At 35.0% G+C, this 21,589-nt stretch overlaps 1 protein-coding gene across 3 annotated transcripts in view; it reads left to right on the forward strand.

The window, feature by feature from the left end:
- Positions 1–21,589, forward strand: part of PIK3C2G (phosphatidylinositol-4-phosphate 3-kinase catalytic subunit type 2 gamma) — a 403,430-nt gene that overhangs the window by 232,112 nt on the left and 149,729 nt on the right. For all 3 annotated transcript variants that reach the window (XM_030939123.1, XM_030939124.1, XM_030939125.1), the window contains 6 exons: positions 2,796–2,976; positions 5,931–6,038; positions 10,598–10,690; positions 12,177–12,306; positions 16,638–16,774; positions 18,650–18,819. In XM_030939123.1, coding sequence (XP_030794983.1) covers positions 2,796–2,976; positions 5,931–6,038; positions 10,598–10,690; positions 12,177–12,306; positions 16,638–16,774; positions 18,650–18,819 — 819 coding nt within the window. The remainder of the gene's footprint in view (positions 1–2,795; positions 2,977–5,930; positions 6,039–10,597; positions 10,691–12,176; positions 12,307–16,637; positions 16,775–18,649; positions 18,820–21,589) is intronic.

Raw genomic sequence — 21,589 nt, forward strand, 5'->3', positions numbered from 1 at the left:
TAGCTGTATAATCTTCTACAGAGGAGAAAAACATGGAGCTGAGAACAATAATGAAATCTACCACACAGTGTGGGAACAGTGGGAACATCATGAGTATATAACATTCCAAAGAGACTGCTTTGGAAATTATCAGAATGATTAACCTCATAAATTATGGTAGGGGTATAAACCAAGTCAGCTTCATGCCTTATGGGCTCCTGTCATAAATTTAAGTGTTCTGAAAATATATACAACATCTAGGGTATTGTTTTAATCATTTTCTAAACTCGTTTCCTTTGTGAATAGTTTTATATTTGAGTTGTTACGAAGTAGTTTATTGATAAACATATATTGCAGAAAACTGACTGGAATGTGCATATCTGCAGACTTGCCCCATATAATGCTCTTTATATGCAAAATTCAAGTTAGTGCTGCTATTTCTGAAAGAGCAAATCAATATTCTAAAAATGGGCTAGTCAGAAAAAATTATCGTTGCAAGGATTGTATAACGTATCAAGTTCCTCAGTTGAGGAAAATACTAAATAAATCTCTTAGCCACTGAGAGGTAAAATAAAGTTGCTAATGCTAAATAGGCATGCTTTTCATTTCTTAGCCACACTATTAAAATCTTAAAATTAACAATTATATTTTAGGTATTGAATTGTAGTCTTTATTTGTCCCAGAGTCCTAAATACACTTGAAAAATTCATATTCTGGAATCCACCTGTGCTCACTAAAAATCAGTCTCCTGATCCACATACCTCAGCCCAAACAAAGAAGCAAAATATACAAGATGAAATGGGAAGGGAAAGCCCTGGAGTGATCTGAAATCACTCATCTCTATCGTGTAGCTCAATTCTTTTCTGTTACTGGATGTTGTTTCCCCTCTTGACCCACAGAAAATACACAAGTGAGTAAAATTCTAGGACAGTCCCTGAGATGGGCAATATCCTGCTGTTGAAAACTAAAATTAAGGCCTGGATTGAAGGAGTTTATGAGGCAAAGAGGGCTGGGATGGTGTGATTACTCTGTTCTGTCCTGCTGGTAGACTGATGGAATATGAACTATTTGTACTTTTCCTGTGGCTCTAGCAAGTCCCTCATCATGTGACCAGAAGCAACTACATGCATGAAGAAATGTAGAAAAGTTCTAATTTTCAAGAAAATCTCCATTCTTTGCTAGCTGAGGTTGCTGACTATCTCTGTATCTGAGTCCACTATAATTCACTTCACTTAAATACCTCCGTGACATCCTATAAAAAATTTGCTCAGTCACCTGGGTTATGTTTCTTTCCCTCTTCCTTACTGCCTACCACACTTAATACTGTCAAAATCTTCTTTAATCATCTAGATTTTATGCATTCATCCTCATTTTAATGTTGTCATAACTTACACTTTATAAAGCATTAAGGTATGTATACAAAATAATACCAAATTGAATCACAGCTGGATATTGCAGACATTAGGGTAAACAGGTCTCTGGCATTTTAAGATTTACTTCACAGTTTGTGCAAAATCACATTGCCTGCATCTTAAAAGCCCAGTCTTTTAATAGCAAGTCTTACTTGATACTTCTTGGTCCCTTGACCTTAAACTTTTTATTTTTAAACATTTTTGGCATAAGCAATATTGCCTCTCCCAGGTTACGGCATCTTTTGAAAAGGATTTCTGTAATCCTTAAAAAAGAGTGGCCAGCTATTTTCTACAATCTTATAGACAGAGGCAATAGATAAAAACTACAATATTTAGGATTTACTGCTTCCTTATAGTGAAAGTCACTGACACAGAACTGAGTAACCTTCCAACCAAAACTTCGTAGTTCAACCTTTTCCGTAGTGTTTAAAATTAAGGGGCATGTTAATTTCTCTTGTCATTTAAAGTTTCTGTGCCCGAAAATACAGGAATAGAACAATTGGCCTCTCGTGTTCATCTCCAGCACTCTATGATTTCAATTCTGCAGTGTACAAAAACAAACTCTTTACACGTCGAGTAAAAAGTCATGGATCTTGAACCACATCTCACCAGGAGAACATGTAATCTTGGCAGGGATGCAGGGTTTGAATGAGGTATACTCTCCAAGGAAAATAATCACAACTGAATACACCGAGTTTTATCAGCTTTTATGTTTTTTAGGATGTGGTCACTCTCCCCTGCTCAGTTTTCGGATGTGACTCTCCCCTGCTTGGTTTTATTTTGAGCAAGGAATCAAACTGAGTTTTTCCTCCTTGAACCAGAGAGAAGCAAATACATTGCTCATAAGAGAACAAGTTCATTTCAATAGAATAAGGAATAAGAGTATTATATGTACAAATTACCTAAACAATTCTGACAATCCCTATAACCCCAACCCTAAAATATAGTATTTCTTTAATTATTTTGGTAAAAAATTGTTGATTTTGTCTGTGCAAAATAACTATTCTTTTTATCATGTATGTAGCAGTTGGATAGTTATAGAGTTATATTTATGTACTAGATCAGTTTAAAAATACTTTTAAAAAGTACTCTTTTTTTTTAAGTATTTTTAAACTGATCTAGTACACACTAGAATTAAGAGGACTGAAAAGAGAAAAGATGTGTTGTGAATTGAAATGAAGAAAAGCAGATCTCTTATTGATTCTTCACTCTTGGAATCTCATTAACTATCAGATGGAACTTGATGACTGTCAATGAATAAACAACATTTTCTCCATTCTAGGCTATTAAACTGCCCAAAGCCACCAAATACAGATTAGTTTGAAATGCACTTATTGCTCCAGCTGGAGGTGGTTAAAAAATCAGCTTTAGATACAAGAATTTTTTTCTCGCTCTTTCCTTCAGGCTGCTAAAGGATGCAGAAAATGAAGCTTATTTTAAAAGCTGTTATCAGAAGCTACTAGCTGCTCTCCAATTCTGTGCAGGTAAAGCTTTGAGTGATGAGTTTTCCAAGGAGCAGAAACTTATCAAAATTCTGGGAGATATTGGGGAAAAAGTCAAGTCTGCCAATGACCATCAAAGACAGGTTTGTTGAAATATTAATCTTCAGGTAGTAATTCTTTTAACTTTGGTTTACATTAAGTTTTAATTTCATTGTTTACAAAGCAAATTCCTTGACTAAGATACTTAAATCAATTACTTTAGTCAAGTTTTTTGAGATATTAATCTTCAGGTAGTAATTTTTTTAACTTTGGTTTAAATTAAGTTTTAATTTCATTGTTTACAAAGCAAATTCCTTGAGTACACTTAGATGTAAGATACTTAAATCAATTACTTTAGTCAAGTTTTTTTTTCCCCACCTACTATTCTTAAGTTAATGATAATGTCAATCACCAGGACATGGTTTTTTGGCCTGAATAGCCATGTGACACACAAACAGAACCTGAAAAGAAAAGACCAACTTTATAGGCAGTTTGACTAAACAAGCCTGATAAAGTAATCGCGTCAATATGGCGGCACAATTCAGACTCATGGAGAAATACATGAGGAGATGTTTTAGGGCACTTTTGTTGTTGTTGCTCAGCAAAGAACATTTTTCACGCAACAAATAAGATGAATTAAATGAAATAAATCAATGGCCTTAAGAATAGTAATACTTTTTATACTAAGATCTATCGATACTAGTCAAAATATGTGCCTCCTTCTCAGTGTTTATAATAATGGACCTGGCTATTATTTTTCTTGGAAGAATATTTGCTACTTTTAATTATCTGCATCACTAGTTCCCTATACTGATATACACCATTAAGTAATTTCTCTCAAGTTCAACATTCTAGATGCAGGGAGAGAGTGGACATTCATTCATTGTATTAAGAATGTTATTCAATAATAATTAACTACCTACTATAGACTAGGGGTTAAGGATAGAAAGATGACCAAAACATGAGTTTTGTCCTCAAAGGAACTCAGTTTCTCTCCACTTATAATCTAAAATCAACAAGAATTTTCAACAAAATGATATAAAAATAGTAGTAGGCAAAGTGTCCCAGAATTCTTCCTCAGCCCAGGATTTTTCTTGCTGGAAGTCTCTTCGTTTAGTAGAAGTGCCAGAAACTATGCTACTTCACCTTCCTGGGAGAAAATGGAAAATAAAAAAGCAAAAGTTTGGAATTTATTCTTCAATGGGAGGTATATAAACTCCAGTACACAGTGGAGCCTTAAGGCATATAACAAGATAAGCAATGCAAAAAAAAAAAAAAAAAAAAAAAGTTATATGATTTTTTAAGTGTTACTATAAGTTCTTTAATTATTTTCTAATGGTAGACAAAAAGTTGATGGCAAGTTAAATAAATTGATTTAAAATTTACAGAAGTTTGTGTGAAGGTTTGGTCTTTATCTCTTATGTTTTAAAATCCCTCATATGTTTAAGATATACATTATAGTTAAATAATTCTGGAACTTTTTTTGATCATTTGCTTCAAGTACCAGAGTGATACTGACATTATTCACTCAGGTAAATATATTTATCTTGCCTTGACTGGCTGCTTTTGTGATAACATCTCTTTACATAGGAAAACAAGAAGAGGAAAAGGAAGAGGTGGGAGAGGCATTTATAATTTCTCACAATTTAAGAAATAATAACTTCTCACAATTTAAGTTACTAATAGCTATTTTTCTACTTTAAAAAGCACTAATTAAGCATAACTATATGAACTGGGAAGAAATTTTACTTAAATGAAGGGAGCATAGATTCCTCTCCATGATATCCAGCAGGCAAACCCAAGTATAGATGAAGCAAAGGAGAACAACCACACACATAGGGCTGTAATGCAATTTTTGTCTTTCCTCTTTGCTCTTCTGGATTCTGGGAGCTGTGGATTCTATTATTTGCCAATAAGCCAGGAGTAAAAGCTAAGAAACTCTTGAGCTGAGTGAACATTATTAATATGATATCCTTGTCTTCTGCATTGGGCTCAAAAAGTTTCTTTTTTAATTTTCAATTTTAAAATGCACAAAAAAAATTTTCTACCATAGTTACCTCATGCTAGTAAATAGTAAGTCTTTCTAATACTCTTTCTAACTACTTTTTTATATCCATTAACTCTGTATCCCCCTGCCTCCTGCTGCACTGATGACCCTTCTCAGCCTCTGGTAACCATCCTCCTACTCTCTGTCTCCATGAGTTCAATTGTTTTAAATTTAAACTATCACAGAGAAGTGAGGACATGTGATATTTGTCTTTCTGTGTCTGGCTTATGTCACATAACATAATGACCTCCAGTTCCATCCATGTTGTTGCAAATGACAGGATCTCATTCTTTTTTATGGTTGGATAGTACTCCATTGTGTATATGTGAAAGTGGACTAAAAGAAGCTTTGCTTGTTTTGTGATGAATTGTTATTATTTCCTATCTCTTTTGTCATAGGATGCACAATTTAAAGGTGTTGTTTGTGATATCTGACCTGCCATGAGTATAGTGGAGTGTAGGAGGGAGGAAATATCAGAAATATACTCATTGACATCCAGTAAACTATTTGTTCCTGCATATTATTATTTCTGACAGCATTACACAATTGATTTTTGTCATTGTTGTTACTATTGTACGTAATTTTTTTGTAAAATGCACTATTAACTATTGAGTGTAATTTTGAGAGTCACAAACTCAGATTTCAGAAAATTATCAGAAAAGGATCATGTTAATAATTACATAAAGCAGGGTTGGCTATGCAGGTCAAGTCCAGCCTTTTATGTTTTGTTTAAACAGTACAGTGCTTTGACTGTTTTTTATTTTTAATTGAATTTGAGGTCTTTTAGAAAGGGCATGCATGCTTTAGTTTCCCATTTCTCCAACATGCCCTATTGTCTTTAGCCCATTGTCTTCTCATGCCTGAATACATCACCTGCCTGACCCCAAAGTCATCCAAGTGTGCAACACTGAATTCAGGAATTCATTTAATCAATAGAAGAAAATTATAACTTGAAGGAAAAGTCAAGTTCTTTACATTTTCTTAAATCCTTTTTCTAATGATTTTTCACAGGAGGTACTGAAGAAAGAAATTGGCAGACTAGAAGAGTTCTTTCAAGATGTAAATACTTGTCATCTTCCTCTGAACCCTGCCCTGTGTATAAAAGGGATTGATCATGATGTAAGTCAACTTATTCCTCAGATCAATTGAATATTTCTGTTTTGTATAGTTTAGTTCACTGTATATGTTTGAAATGGCAAAAAGAATTCATAAGCTGACATTGCAGTTATTTTAAGGAAAAAGTAATTGAATCCATTTACATTGTGTTTTCCCTTTGATACACTATGACCAGTTGGGATCACATTGGCCTTATCACATGGTTTGTTTATTTGGAAACAAACTATCCATCAGTTCAGTGAAAAAAAAAAAAAATAGAGGAACATAGAGGAACATATCACTGGGTTAATTTCTTGACTCATGATTGATTTGGTGACCCCATGCAGGCTGGGTATAATTTCGTGGTTTATTTAGACTATGTGCATAACCATACCTAGTACATGAACATTAATCATTAAGTACAACATTTCTATTTTGATTCAATTTAAAATTCATTGATTCTAATATGTCAGTGTATCATACAGTCTGTGATTTTACTCACACCTGGAAAGCCCATCTTGACATTGTCAGACTCACAACTTCCTAAGCCTTCTCTTCCTAATCCTCTGTCATATGGTACCTCTTCAGTCACCCTTCTCTGACTTAGAATCATTCTTTCTCCCTTGTTCCTGATAAGCTTTATTATCTTCCTTCTCAAAAGCCCAAGAGTACAAAAACACTAACAGAGAAAATTGTGAATATGTTCGATTTAAAAGTGAAGAGGTTAAGCTATCATGCATGGACAATAAATGTTACTTAACCGAAGTCATAAGACAGTCAAGAAAACAAACCCAATAATTAGATGAAAAATTAGACCATTATTACCGTGAATGTAAAATGTTTTGCTAAAAACTTGATACCATCATCTTTATCACTTTGCCACAAGTAAGACTCGCTGCAAATTTTTTGATACATTTCATAAATATATTTTGAAACATAACAAAATAAGGCTTCAAATTCCTTAAACTGAGATATGTCTGTCTGGGCTGAAATCCAAATCGTTACTAATTTTCAAAAAATTGCCCAACTTTTTCATCGTCAGCGGCATTCTTGACTAATGCTGAGCATATGTAGGAACTCAGCATTTCAAGGACACTGTACCTTAATGTAGAAAGAACAACAGGGATCACTGAGTCCTTGTGTTTTTTTTGTTTGTTTGTTTATTTGTTTGTTTGTTTTTGCTTTTGCTTTATTGGCTTGTTGTTTTAAAGGAGAAGAGTGTTTTTGTTTTTTTGTTTTTTTCACTTAAAGTTACATATAAGTTTGGCATGTGCAGGTGCACCAGCTGGGCCAGGGGTCAGCTGCCCAGGAGTCACCAACCCTAGTAATGCAGGTGGGACCACACTCCTTCCCTACAGCACTGTACAGTTAGCTGTACTCTTCCTGCAGAAACTGTCCCAAGTAGAGCCACCCTCTGGTTCCATTTGCTCTGACTAGCTATGCCTGGCACAGGGTTGGGCACCTATGGGTACGACAATGAACAGGACAGACATGGTCAGGTGGCAGCATCTTGGGAAACATTTTAACCTATCCTCCAGTCCCATTGAACAAAGAAGTGAGAAATCTTACAGTTGAAATAAGTATGGAAAATCTCTCTGTTTCAACAGAAACCTTATCAACTACTGGAGAATCCACACTGGGGAGAATCCTTATAAGCATGATGAATATGGCAAGGCCTTCATTCAAAGTAAATGTCTTATTTGACATCAGAGGGTCATATAAAAACTTATTTAAATGGAAGCAGTTTGGAGAAACCATCTATCAGAGCTCTTAATTTGTTGACTGTGACAAAATTCATACCTTTTGAATGCAGTGTGACAAGGCATTTGGTCTGAGTTAATGTCTTATTCTGTGTCAGAGCTCACACATGCCAAAAGCCCTATAAATATAAGCATGGAAATCTGTAGTCAAAACTCATGCCTCATTATATACCAGAGAATTCACACTGTGAGAAACCCTACAAATATAATGGATATGAGAAGATATTCAGTTATAGTGCCAGTCTTGTGGTACATCAGAGAACCCATTGTGGGGAGAAATCTTATAAATGCAATGATAGTGTGAAAGCTGTTATATGATTGTGTGAGCCATTATAGCTCACAAGTGATCGTGCACCAGAGAGTTCACATTGGAAAGGAGCCCTATGAATGGAGTGAGCAGGGGAAAGCCTTTAATCAGCTTCTGTCACCGTCAGTCAACCACACTGGGGAGAAGCACTCAGGTCTGGTTCAATTCGTTTCTTAAAGCGTGGCTCTCAAAGGCAACGAGCAGGGGGCTCAGGTCTGAGCTAAACTGTCTTTATAAGACAAATTCTCAACCTTTGCCTTCCACCCCTACCCACAAACCATTAATCACAATGAGCCATTCCCTATTTTCTTTTAAATCACTAAAGGATGGACCAAGTGGGAGAGTGGGAAGAACTGAATGCAATTCTTCCCCACTACTTAGGGAAAGCAAGGAGCAGATATTTCGTTTACTTACTGGCTTCTTTTTCAACTAATTTTTAGATCTCTGTCACTGATGTATGCTTCTCAAGGACAGAGATCATATCTTCCTTTCTTCCAGCTTTTCTATCTTATTATACCATCTCCATAAAATCCTCCTCTAAGACTCTGACTAATTCTTACGTCTATGGGCATTCCAATCTACTTTGTAACTATCACTCTAATCTAATATCTTATCATTTGCCTTTTTCTATCTAGAAAACCCTTGTTTCTGCCTATTTGCTAATCTATGTCCCTCACAATCTTCAAGATCTAGTTAACCTCTGAAAATTTTTTTCTTAAAATGTGACTTCATTCAATGATGATAAACTGCCTTGTGAATTATTTTCAGCTTCATGTGTGTGCATTTATATATATACATATATGCATGTATATACGTATATATATAAATGCAATGATTGAAAGCTGTTAGGTTTGATGTGTGTGTGTGTATATACACATATATATACATATATATAAAACCAAATTTAATAGGCTTTGTGAGGGTAGATATAGTGTTTCTTTTTTAGCATATAATGTGCATACTAGTTGTTGAATACATATTTTTGACAATTACTCAAATATTTACTGCATGAAAACCAAGATGTGAAACAATAAAAGCAGAATATCTCCGGGTGATAGTTACAAAGATAGGCTAAGCCTTGCCTTTAGCCTCCCTGAACTTGGGATAACTCAAGAGATCCCCGCAAATTCCATGAGCAGAATTTAAAAACCACTGATCTGTACTCATTTCTTGCCTAATAGAGAATTTGCTAATTCAATACCATGATATATGGTCACGTGATCCCTAATTAACTGACTTTTGCAACAGAATTGTATTGCTTAACAAGCATCCTCACCCATAAAACTATAAAACATCTATTTTTATTTATAGATAAGACATCTGTGTTTATCTATAAAATATCTACTTCTTAACTGACCTATCAACACAAATCTAACCCAATTTCTAACTAAACAAACCCTTGCTTACTGAATCAATTTGAATTTTCAAATTGAAAATAGGAAATATCTATTTTCAATCTCTTAAACTCTTGCTTATGATTCAGTAAGCAAGGGTTTGTGTTTAGTTAAGATATTGGGTTAGATTTGTTTTGATAGGCCAGTTAAGAAATAGATATTTTCTCTCAGCTTCTACTAATTTCAGACTTCTTGCAGATAACATTGTTCAAGCTGATCTTTCAACATACATTGATGTCATATTTTACTAAGTTGATAAATCGAAAGCATCAAGTCTTTTTCCTTTCTTTATATTAAGTCTTCAATGTCATCATGAACTCTCTAATAGTCTAAAGACATACAGCTTTTCAATGCTCAGTTGTAAAAAAATAAAAGGAAAACAGGCAACAAGGAAAGTAGAGTGAAAAGTAGTCAACATCACAAAGCCAAAAATGCAAACGGAATGTGTAATTACAGGAAATGAGAAGACAAAATCTATGTTGTACTGTTATTTATAAAAACAAGAAAATGTTCATTAGCTAAAAGATAAAGAAAAATGTAAGGATTTTTCAAAGTAACTGATTAGTGTCAAGCACTGTAAAAGGTATTTCATATCCATTAGTTCATGTATCTATCACAAAGATGTATGAGGGAGGGGTTACTACCTCCACTTTACAGCAAATGAGTTATAAAGCTTAGATTTGAACCCAAGTCTTTCTTAACTCTATTTTTCCTTAAAGTATTCTGCAAGGTAGACATAATGGAAAGGAAATAAAGTTTTTAAAATAAAATTTTAACTTCTTTACTGACTAGCTAGCATAAGCCAATATTCATACACTGCTTAGTTCATTTAAACCTCAAACATATCACTACTGTTCATTGAGGAAAAAATGTAGTTGAAGATTTGTAATCTGTGAAAAAGCTAGCTTCTTGGTTTCAAAGTAAAGGCTCCAGTTGATAGACTACATTTTTAAAAATATGTATGTTTCTGTGTTCCAAAGTATAACAATTATTCATATGTGCTACATTTGTTCATACAACAAAGTCTGCAAGAGGGTATGATTTTGGGGAAAAGGTTTGTTTTTTGGGTGTTAGGGGTTGATTTATTTTGCTCACTAGTTTTCCCTTTTTCTTTCCCTATAGGCATGTTCATATTTTACATCTAATGCTTTGCCATTGAAGATTACTTTCATCAATGCTAATCCAATGGGCAAAAACATCAGCCTTATTTTTAAGGTATGCTAGTGCTCTTAAAACATGAATTGATTCCATAGACAGAACTATCGATTTATTACTCACAAAAAGAAATTGTTGTAGCTATTTTCCTCCAGCAATAACACATAAGTTTTTCAGTTATTTTAGAGTCTGCCTTTTTACGGGATTATATGTAGTATGTGCCAAACTTCAATTGGCAATAAATCAGGCATTACTGACTCATAGCCAGGGAGCCTTCATTGCAAAACCCAAGAGAATATATTTCAATAAATGAAGTGATATGATTGCTTTTAAGTGGCACAGAAAGTTGAATGTGTGGTGAGCCCCAGGAGGAAAGTTTTATGTTGGTCTAGATGCTAAATTGGGATCAAAATTAACGGGAATTGAAATGACATAAGTTAATTTAACATTAAATTCTTGCCTGCTAGCACTTGTTGATTTTAGTAGTTTGAGTTATTTTTTTCTTTTTAAATAAAGAAGTAAATATGGGTCATTTCAGTCTTCATCATTAATCCCATTGGAAAAACAGAGAAAAGGTAGTAACAGGTTTATAAGCACATAGGAAAGAGGGAACAGAGAGGGAGATAAAGGCAAAAAGAAAGAATATGCCAGTCTTCCAGTTTATTTGGCCAATTATTCAGCCAAGCCATGCAACAAGGTCTCAGAGTGAATTTTTGGTGAATTTTCACTGTCTATTTTGGAGAATAATGAGTAGTGTGCCCATACTTTTGCTTTGTCCTGTCACCTCAAGAGTTAGTGGTCCCAAAACACTGTACTTTTGATGAAGGGGAAAAAAGAAAACACAAAATCTTATCTTGGCAGGATTTTCTGTGTATAATTTAGAAACTGTTTTCAAAACCAAAATTCTTATTTGTTTAAAAGGATAGAACTATCCTTCCCCTTTGAACGTATGCAATCTCCTTAACAAATACATGACTATCACCACTTTATCATTTCTTATTATTATCGGAAATTATTTTCTCTGAAAACCTTTTAACTATCTTTAAAATAATTTCAGAAATCACTGATTTAAAGTCTAATCAATCATATGGATGCTATTTATATTCCTAATCAAGAAGCTCTTGGTATTCTAACTGCATATCGGTGCATAAATTTATGACATAACAAATAATGTTTCACTTAGAAAGAGTTCTCTCTTGGCTAAGTTTGAAATTTGAATAAACATTCATCCAGCCTGTCTTTGCCAGACTTTGAATCTGAGACATCGCACATGGATAATAAATTGAAAATTATTATCAAGGAACAGCATTCCAAGCAGCACCTCTAATTTGATGGTTGAAGCTTCTGTAATTATCTAAAGGGAAGTTCTCATTTAAAAACATTTTTTATCAGAAACACAAGGTACTTTTAGTGCTAATAAAACCATTAAAACCACTCTATGTCAGGATAGAAACATATCCAAGGAAAAAAGTGACATGTACTATATTTGACTGCTTTTAATGGAATTCAAGGAAAAACCCAGTGTCTATCATTTTGTTTTTAACAGGCTGGAGATGATCTTCGTCAGGATATGCTTGTTCTGCAGATTATTCAAGTGATGGACAACATTTGGCTGCAAGAAGGCTTGGATATGCAAATGATCATTTATCGATGTCTATCCACAGGAAAAGACCAAGGTCAGTACAGATTAGAAAGTGCATTGGCTCACATTATTTATTTCACACATTCACTGGTAGTAGGCTACAAAACTTTCTCCAGCTTTCGTTTCAAACTACAAGTTTGAAAATCCAAAGAACTGTACACATTCTTCTTCTTTAAAAAGAATTATTTTCAAAAATGATAAGCCGACAGAATTTATATAAAGCATAATATGCTCTTAGGTATTAATTAGGACCTTCACAATCCAAATGTTAACTGTGATTTTCTTTTAGGTGTGTTTTAGAGTTACTTTCATTAATAACTTACTGTTATTTTTCTCATTTTGTAATATAAAGCCTACTCATTTTTAAAAGAATATAATTGTTACTTATTAACACAAAATACACATTTTCAAGTGCTGAAAGGAATTCTGGAAATTCTAAACACATTGTAAACCTTAATTTAATTTCTAAAAGACTTTTGAGTAGATAAAGTATCAACAGTCAATGTTGGTCACACATGTAAATGTTGGGCGTATGTCAGCATTTCTTTTCCTTTATAAAAGGCAAGAAATCAATATGAAAATATAATTATACTTATGCACATTTTCAATGAAAATAATGTCAACAGACCACCCAAATTATCACTAAAACATCAGAGGTAGAAGTTGCACTTAATTACAATAATGCCAAACTAAGGAAACAACAATATCTAAGATATCTTATACTTTTTTTTACATGTAACCATTGCCACTTAGAATTTTATTAAATTAATTGGTGTGAATTATAGCAGATACATGTGCATAAACAAAGGGATGAAATCATAGAACTGGAGAGGGGATCTAGACCATGTAGTCATTTTTTTCTTTTTTTTAATTCAAGCAGAGCTACAATTTAAACCTGTCATCACAAGAGAACTGTCATGCCATGGATCCTCACTTCCTGAAGTCTCACCAGCAGGCTTAATACCCCAGTCAACACTTGAGATTTTAGATGCTCAGTATGAAAACACCTCCAAATTCACTTGCCACTTAATACCTTACAATGACTGCATTACAAGTCATACTAGCCAATTAATTTGATTCTGATAACAGGACTCCTACTTCCATGCCAAGTGTCCCACTCTAAATACTTTCTAAATCTCTAGTTACTACAACAGTCATTTATCCTTGCTACCATGAGATTGTTATTCCTTGCATTTTACCCTACTTTTTCTCACATAAGTGACCTAATGCTTTCCTGTCCTAAAATGCTGAAATAGAATAATGCTACATAATCCAAGCTGAGATATTTGATGTTACATGAATCACCTTTTCTCCAGAAATTGAATAGATTGCTGATCCCAGTGGAATTTTTAAATTTTATCTCATTTCTATTTATAATTATAGAATGTAACCAAGGCTGAATCTTTTAGTTAATAAAATAATTCAGCAGAAATAACTATAGACTCATCCAAAGTTGCAGATGTCACAAGACAAAGAAGTTATTTTTCTCCTCTGTCTACCAACAACAACCTCTAATAGCTGTAAGATTTCAGAGGGCATTATAATGACAAAATAATTCTTCAAGAAAAATAGAGATCATTAAAACAAATGTCATTTTTAGAAGATTAGGTTGCATTTTTAATCAGGTTCCAAGGCTTATTGAATACCTACTTTTCTCAAGAAATGTCACAACTTTAGATGGGAAATACATGCTAAAATGAGCTAAATAGAGTTGTGCCCTTGATGAGAGTAAACTCCAGTTTCCATAACTTTATCAACATTATTGTTGAGTATCATTCTCATGGTCACTTTGTATGTAATGTCCTAGGAGTCCTGGGAGAAATTTTCAGGGCAAATAAAAATTCTTCAGGATTTATTTTATCATTGGTTCTTCAACTTTGATGAACATAAAAATTACATAGGGGGATGGGAAGAGTAGATGCAACCTACCCCCAACCAAGTGCACTAAATCAGACTTCCCTGGAGGTGGAGGAGGGGCTCAAAGGTTGATTGCAAAAAGATGCTCAGATGTTTCTTATGCACCGTTGTCTGAAAGACACCACCTCCTATAACACCACCTTGAGTAATTTTATCCCTAAGAACCTTGCTACTTGAAGTGTGAACCACAGACCCACAGCAATGACATCACCTAGGAACTTGGTAGAAATGCAGAATCTCAGGCCGCACCCCTGCCATACTCAATTAGAACATTTTAACAAAATCCCCAAATGTATTTGTCCATTTTCACACTGCTATAAAGAAATACCCGGACTGGGTAATTAATAAAGGAAAGAGGTTTAATTGGCTCACAGTTCCACATGGCTGGGAGGCCTCAGGAAACTTACATTCATGGCGGAAGGTGAAGCGGAAGCAAGGGCCTTCTTCACAAAGCAGCAGGAAAAAAAGGGGGAGAAGGGGGGAACTGCTAAACACTAATAAAACCATCAAATCTTGTGAGAACTCACTCACTATCATGAGAACAGCATGGGGGAAAACTGCCCTCATGATCCGGTCCCCTCCCACCAGGTCCCTCCCTCCACATGTGGGGATTATAGGGATTATAATTTGAGATGAGATTTGACTGGGGACACAGAGCTAAACCATACCACCGAGTTATCTGTATGTGCATTAAAATTTGAGAAATGCTGCATTAAAGGACTATAAGAATGAAACCACACATATTACTCTGTGTGCACAGAATTATGTTCGAAGAATTTAAATAGTGTATGATATACACTAGCTTAAAATGCATAAAATGTAATTTATGATTTCAATTAATGAGCAGAATTTAGCCACGATGATTGCTATAAATTAAGTACAAGGTTTTCTGGATAGTCAGTAATTCAAGGCTTGTGATCAGTGGCTTGGGATTTAGCAAGCATTAATTCCCTAAAGATCAACGTAGTTGGAAAAGTAATTGACATTGCTGCAGCAAAGTATCTAAAAAGGTGCAGTCATCTAAGTCCTAATTTTGAGCATGGTCAAAGGTAAGATGGCATTGAAACACTCAGCAACCACATAGAAAGTGACTTCCTTTAGGAAGTATTAAATAGAGGAACTGGAAAAATGAGGAGGGAAATTTTCAGGATTAAAAAGGATCACCTACTGACATTAAATGTTTTAAACCTACTATCTCCCTTGACACACATGAGAAAACCTGGGCAACAGCTGAATGCTGTTAGGGGAGAAGGGAGAAGTGTCATGATACTATGGATATTCCCAGGACTTGTCTCTGGGATGTGAAGTTTCCTTCTGATCCACAAATGTAGATGGCCAGTGATCACAACAGGACTATCAGATGTTAAGAGAAATTAAGGCTGCAAACTAGCTGCAAGTGACCAAATTCAGCACAGATAAGTCTTTTGTTTATCACCACCATAATCTATTTTAATGTTGTTTAATTTAAATGTTTTTAAGGTAGATCGTTAAATGGTCATTTTAAAAAACTCAACCATCTCTCTGTTCTTATAGTTATATTTGTGTCCCTGGTCTTTCTGGGAATTTGAGTTTGCAACTCTTGCAATTGTCGAGACTATGGAAATCAGAAACTCTAGACTTTATTTTAATGACTTTATAATACATTGCACGTTGTTTTGTAGACATTATCCCTGAGAGAGTTTTAAGTACTGGATCCACATTGCTGTTCTGTACAGTATAAAAATCAGAAGGTTTGCAAATGTTTACATTCCAATAACCTTAGGGGCACAATCAAAAAAAAAAAAAAAAAAAAAAAAGCCTTGATGGATACATGGCCAGCAGAGCAAAGTTCCTATTTAAGTTCAATCAATATATGATCCCTTTTTAAAAAATTACTATTGTAGTTTCTCTTTAATATTGACTGAGAAGGAAGGAGCAGGTAGCTCTCTATATGTTCACTGCTGAGTTATTCTGTTCACTCCCGGAAATGTAACATTTAACTGTGAAGCTTTTTTTAACCTGAACATTGATTTTTATAATATATATGCAATGTTTGTTATGGAGAATGTATTTGGCTCCCTTAAGTTGTAAATATGTTTGTTATCCAAGCTTAAATGTCCTCCCTTAAACTGTAAATGAGTGCACCAGCCATGTGATAATTAATTAACTACTCTGTTGACTCAGTGGGGTCTCCATTCATCATCAAGATTGGCTTGCTACCATAGCTCTAGAAAAAATATTAAAGCTGCTTCTGTTAAATCTGATCCAAACACAAGTAGCCTCATTGTTCTCCAGGATTTTAGGAAGAATTAGAAAGAGATGCATCTAGATAAGCCTCCTCCAGAAAAGAAGGTTTGGAAAGGAAAGGGGTAACCCAGTAGTGCTAGAAGCTATTGTTGTTGTATTTCCTAAGGCTCCCTCATCCTGTGATGAAGGAATTGTCTCTGTAACCTTTTTTCTGTCTACCAGGATTGGTGCAGATGGTACCTGATGCTGTGACCCTAGCAAAGATTCATCGCCATTCTGGGCTGATAGGACCATTGAAAGAAGACACAATTAAAAAGTGGTTCAGTCAGCATAACCACTTAAAGGCAGATTATGAAAAGGTTTGTCCTGCTGCAGATCATTTTAAATAATGTACTTAAATAAGAATATGCTCTGGTTCGTTAGATATTCTGATTTGTAGAAAAGTAAATTAAGTGCATTTTGAGTTCTACGTCAATCATCGACCCAGTAATAATGACCCAGCTTAAATGATGTATTAACTACATAAAAGTTTCTGTATTTTATTTAGTTTCTGGGTGAAAATCCTGGTCATCAATAAAGATTTTTTTTTTTGCTCAGAGGCCATCCTGACATCAGTCTCACACTAGAAACAATACCCCTTGAAGTTACCTCCTTTAATCTCCAATTTCTATAAATATCCCTTCTTTTCTTTGCAATACATTTCTTCTGCTGTTCTCTACTTTTTCATCTCCCATTTTCTTAATGGTTTGCAAAATGCAAAATAGAGTTTACGTATATCATAATTTCACAAAATGTACCATTTTATTTGACCGCAAACATTTTTTCTCAACGTTTACTTCATTCTGGTATCTGGCTTGCAGTGTACAGTTGTGCAGGTTCTGCCCTATATTAGGGATCTTGGCTAAGGAGATGAGTGTGGCTAGAACCAGGCCTTGTTCCACTTGCCAAGCTATGATCTAGTATAGCTGGGTCCACCCAGAGGCATGAGCACCTAAATGCTAATTCATGCAAAAATGCACTATTAGATTTGGTTGGTGCTATCCTGTGCACTGAAATCCCCTTATTTTGAGAAATTCCTCAGACCTGGGTAAGCTGGGATGATTGGTCACCCTATGATAAAAAGGCCATGATAAAAAAGACCCCAGAGTTCATCTATTCCACACTTCCATAATATTTCGTTGGAGCAAAATACAAGCTTTACAGACCAAATAATAAATAATTAGATAAAATTACCTTGAAATCTATGTTTTAGCTGTTCCCAAAATTATAACTTCAGTTTTGCATTAATCCTTGCGGTTATGTTGTTTGAGATGTTTCCAAATACATCGCTCTTCACAACCACCATATGAAGGACATATTTTATTATTTTCACTTTCTAAGTGAAGAGCATTTGGATTGACAAATTAAGTGACTTGCTTAGGCATGTGGAAGACCTGGAACTGAGGCACCCTAGCATGCAGCCTGGTGACCTAGCCTTCACTGCATCAAGACAGCCCCTCCATGCTAGGAGACCATAACCTTGTCCCAACCAGTCATTCATGGTTACACCAGCAAGTTGATGAAATGATGTATACCCAGGAGACCATTTTGGAAACAAAGTGTATTTTTGGAAAGAAACCTCTGTTCATTAGAAAAACATAGGCACAGACTGACTTAATGATAATCTGCTTCCACCCACACAGGCATTCACTGATATATATGTACTATACCAAACAGCTTTGGACATCAACTACGTTGATGACCTATTTGTAAAAATATACATGAAATGTTACACATTTCTCGGTATAGCTTTCTCTGTATGCCAAAATTTCAAATATTCAACAACTGATATCTTAAAAGTCCTCTGGGAATAGGCAATATTGGGCCGTATTGTTCCTCCTTCTTTTACTTTGAAAAAAAATCATTCAATATTGTATATTTGAGGTATCAAAAGATCACACTAGGAAACCTCTCTAGTGAACCATGAAAATAAACTCCATCTGAATGAAGGTGATATTTTCCCCATTTCAATGCAAACATTTATCTATTAGACTAAAGAACAATTGTTTCATATTCTTCTGTAGCAGATCAAGAGTCAGCTGCTTAACTGTACCCTTCTGTCCACTGAGATGTAGAAATTTGTCCTGATTATGTAATTTTGCTTTTTATCATTTACTTTTTATGATTACCTCTGATGCTAATGCATTTGCTCATTTTTATTGTTATTTTTGTATGATTGTTTTTCAATGGATTAGGTCTTAAGGAACTTTTTCTACTCCTGTGCTGGCTGGTGTGTGGTAACATTCATCCTGGGAGTATGTGACCGTCACAATGATAATATCATGCTGACAAAGTCGGGCCACATGTTTCATATAGACTTTGGAAAATTCCTAGGTCATGCACAAACATTTGGAGGGATAAAAAGGTCAGTGCACAAATGTTTATTACAGTAATTAAGCAATGTCCTAAGCAATATGTATAACATGTAATTGCATAGAAGCCCTGCTGATGACTTGCTCCCATCTCTCAAATCCCCCAAGGTAATATAAACATGATAATATATCTAATAAGATTGAAGAAACGTTTTAAAGTAGATTTTTAATGCAACAAATTTGATTTCCTCAAATTGGTAGTAGACTAAACTGGTCTTTCCCCATGAGAAGCAACTAATCCTGTTTTAGTCTGAGTCATCTGAAATAATATTTTTTGTTTCCTTATGAACCTTGAATGGACAATGAAGTATGAATTGATGATCTCAAAGCATCCGATATATTGCTCATAGCAAATCACCACTGGTCTATACATATTAATACTAGCTTACTTCCCACACTGAACTAACTAGCCTTCCATCATTCCACAGATATTTAGGGAATACCTACTATTCAAGGATACAACAGTAAACAAGACAGATACAAACCCTTTCCAGTAGGGGTGACAGACATTAAACAAGTTTACAAGCAAAGAAATGACACAAGAAAATGGGAAGTTATTTTAGAAAAGTAAAGCAGAGAAATGGAATAGAAAGTAACTGGAGTAGGGATACTATTTTAAAGAGGCATCTCGGAAGACATGACAGAGAGCTGTGTCCCTATGACCACCTCATGGAGATCCATGAGAAGTGTATTCCAGGAAGAAAGGACAGCACATATAATAGCAGTGAGCACAGAAATAAGCATGGCATGTTCCAGCGACAAGAAGACCTGCAGTCTGGAGATGGGGTGGAGAGAGGCAGGCAGTAGGAGGTAAGGGTGAAGAGTTTGGTGGAGGCCCAATCAGGTAGGGCACAGAGGGCATATAGAGTGTGGCTTTTATATTTAAGCTCAGGAGAAACTTTTCGATTTCAGTGGTTTTCAAAAGCTTTCTTTTGACACCTTGTGTAATGGAGACCAGTGAAGAGACTACTGCAATAAAGTGAGACCAGTAAAGGCAGAATTAGTAAAAACGGACAGATTCAGAATATATTTTGAAGACAGAGTCACAGGATCTGCTAACTGATTGGACGTTGGCTGTGATTAATGAACTGGGGGAGAGGCGCAGAAGGTCAGAGAAGAAAAGAAAACATTCAAGGATGATGCCTAGATTGTTTTATCTTAGCAAATGACTAAATAATTATATTATTTACTGAAATAAGGAATACTGATAGATGAATAGGTTTTGTTTCATTTTATTTGAGCTGAAAGTAAAGAAATCAGAGATTGAACACTAAAAGTCTTTAAAACCATATTTCATATTAAGGTAGAAATAGGATCAAACCATTCCAAAGATTCATTAGTCGCTTTTGCCTGAGAACAGCCCCTCAATATGAGAAATAATATTTCTTACAAGATAATGTGTTTGAATTTATACCAGATGGCCATAACCTGGCATTAAAAAGGCATCATAAACTACATGATATATACAAATGGATTATTTTACTTTTTGTTACTTTCAATACATTGCTTTCTTTAATAAATAGCCTCAAAAAATTTACCACATACTCATTCACTTCTCTTTCTTTCTTTCTTTCTTTCTTTCTTTCTTTCTTTCTTTCTTTCTTTCTTTCTTTCTTTCTTTCTTTTTTTTTGAGATGGAGTCTTACTCTGTCACCCAAGCTAGAGTGCAGTGGCACGATCTTGGCTCATTGCAACCTCCACCTCCTGGGTTGAAGCAATTCTGCTGCCTCAGTCTCCCAAGTAGCTGGGACTACAGGAGTGAGCCACCATGCCTGGCTAATTTTTGTATTTTTAGTAGAGACGGGGTTTCACCATGTTGGCCAGGCTGGTCTCGAACTCCTGGCCTCAAGTGATCCTCCTGCCTCGGCCTCCCAAACTGCAGAGATTAGAGGCATGAGCCACTGTGCCCAGCCTTCATTCACTTCTTAAATGTCCACTGGGAATGGTCTGTGTGCCAAGGACTGTGATAAACATTGGAGATACAAAGATAATTAATATGCATTTACCATGTCAGTTAGGGATACTCTTTCAAGTACTGCAAATACAGACCCATAAATGATTATTATAAAATGTTATAAGGGCAGAGATGGACAAATGTACAGACCATGAGAGCGTCATAGAGGAGAGATACCTAGCTTATGAGGGACAGATGTCAATTAACATACATGAGTGTCTATAAAATTTATTCATGTAACACTTTTTTCCTGAACTCCACCTTTTTCTTAAAAAATTCAAAGATTCAGTTCGGACGTTTTTTTAACTTTTGATGTATTGTACACTGGCAATTTGGGGTACCCTTATTCATTTATTCCTCTGGCTTCTGTATTGTTCATGTGAGTGGTTTAAAATGAAAAAAAGGTATTTCAGCTCTACAGAAAAAGTTCCAGTTGGGAGACATAAAAAAGTAAAGAAAAGATTATTAAAACAGTGTGGTAAGTTCACATACCAGGCTCTGTAGAGAAGATCAAGTTCCAGTTTGGTTGCTTGTTGATGCTAGAGCAGCTACTGCCACTTCTAGAGTGTGGCAATTTTAAACCTTTCTTAGACAGCATCATAGGTAAATTTAAAATGTGCCCAGCATACAGCCACAGTCATAATTGGTTCTTAATATTTTCTGCTGAATTAAGCAGCCAATAAAACAGTCATCAGCCATTCAATAATTACTGATTGGATGAATGAAAATGAATTTGCCACTGTCTTCCTTTGAGAATATTAGTTATTAACCACCAGCTGAGGAGGCCAACTGCATCTCCATGATCCATA

This window comes from Rhinopithecus roxellana, chromosome 10, assembly GCF_007565055.1.
Source record: "Rhinopithecus roxellana isolate Shanxi Qingling chromosome 10, ASM756505v1, whole genome shotgun sequence".
NCBI lineage: Eukaryota > Metazoa > Chordata > Mammalia > Primates > Cercopithecidae > Rhinopithecus > Rhinopithecus roxellana.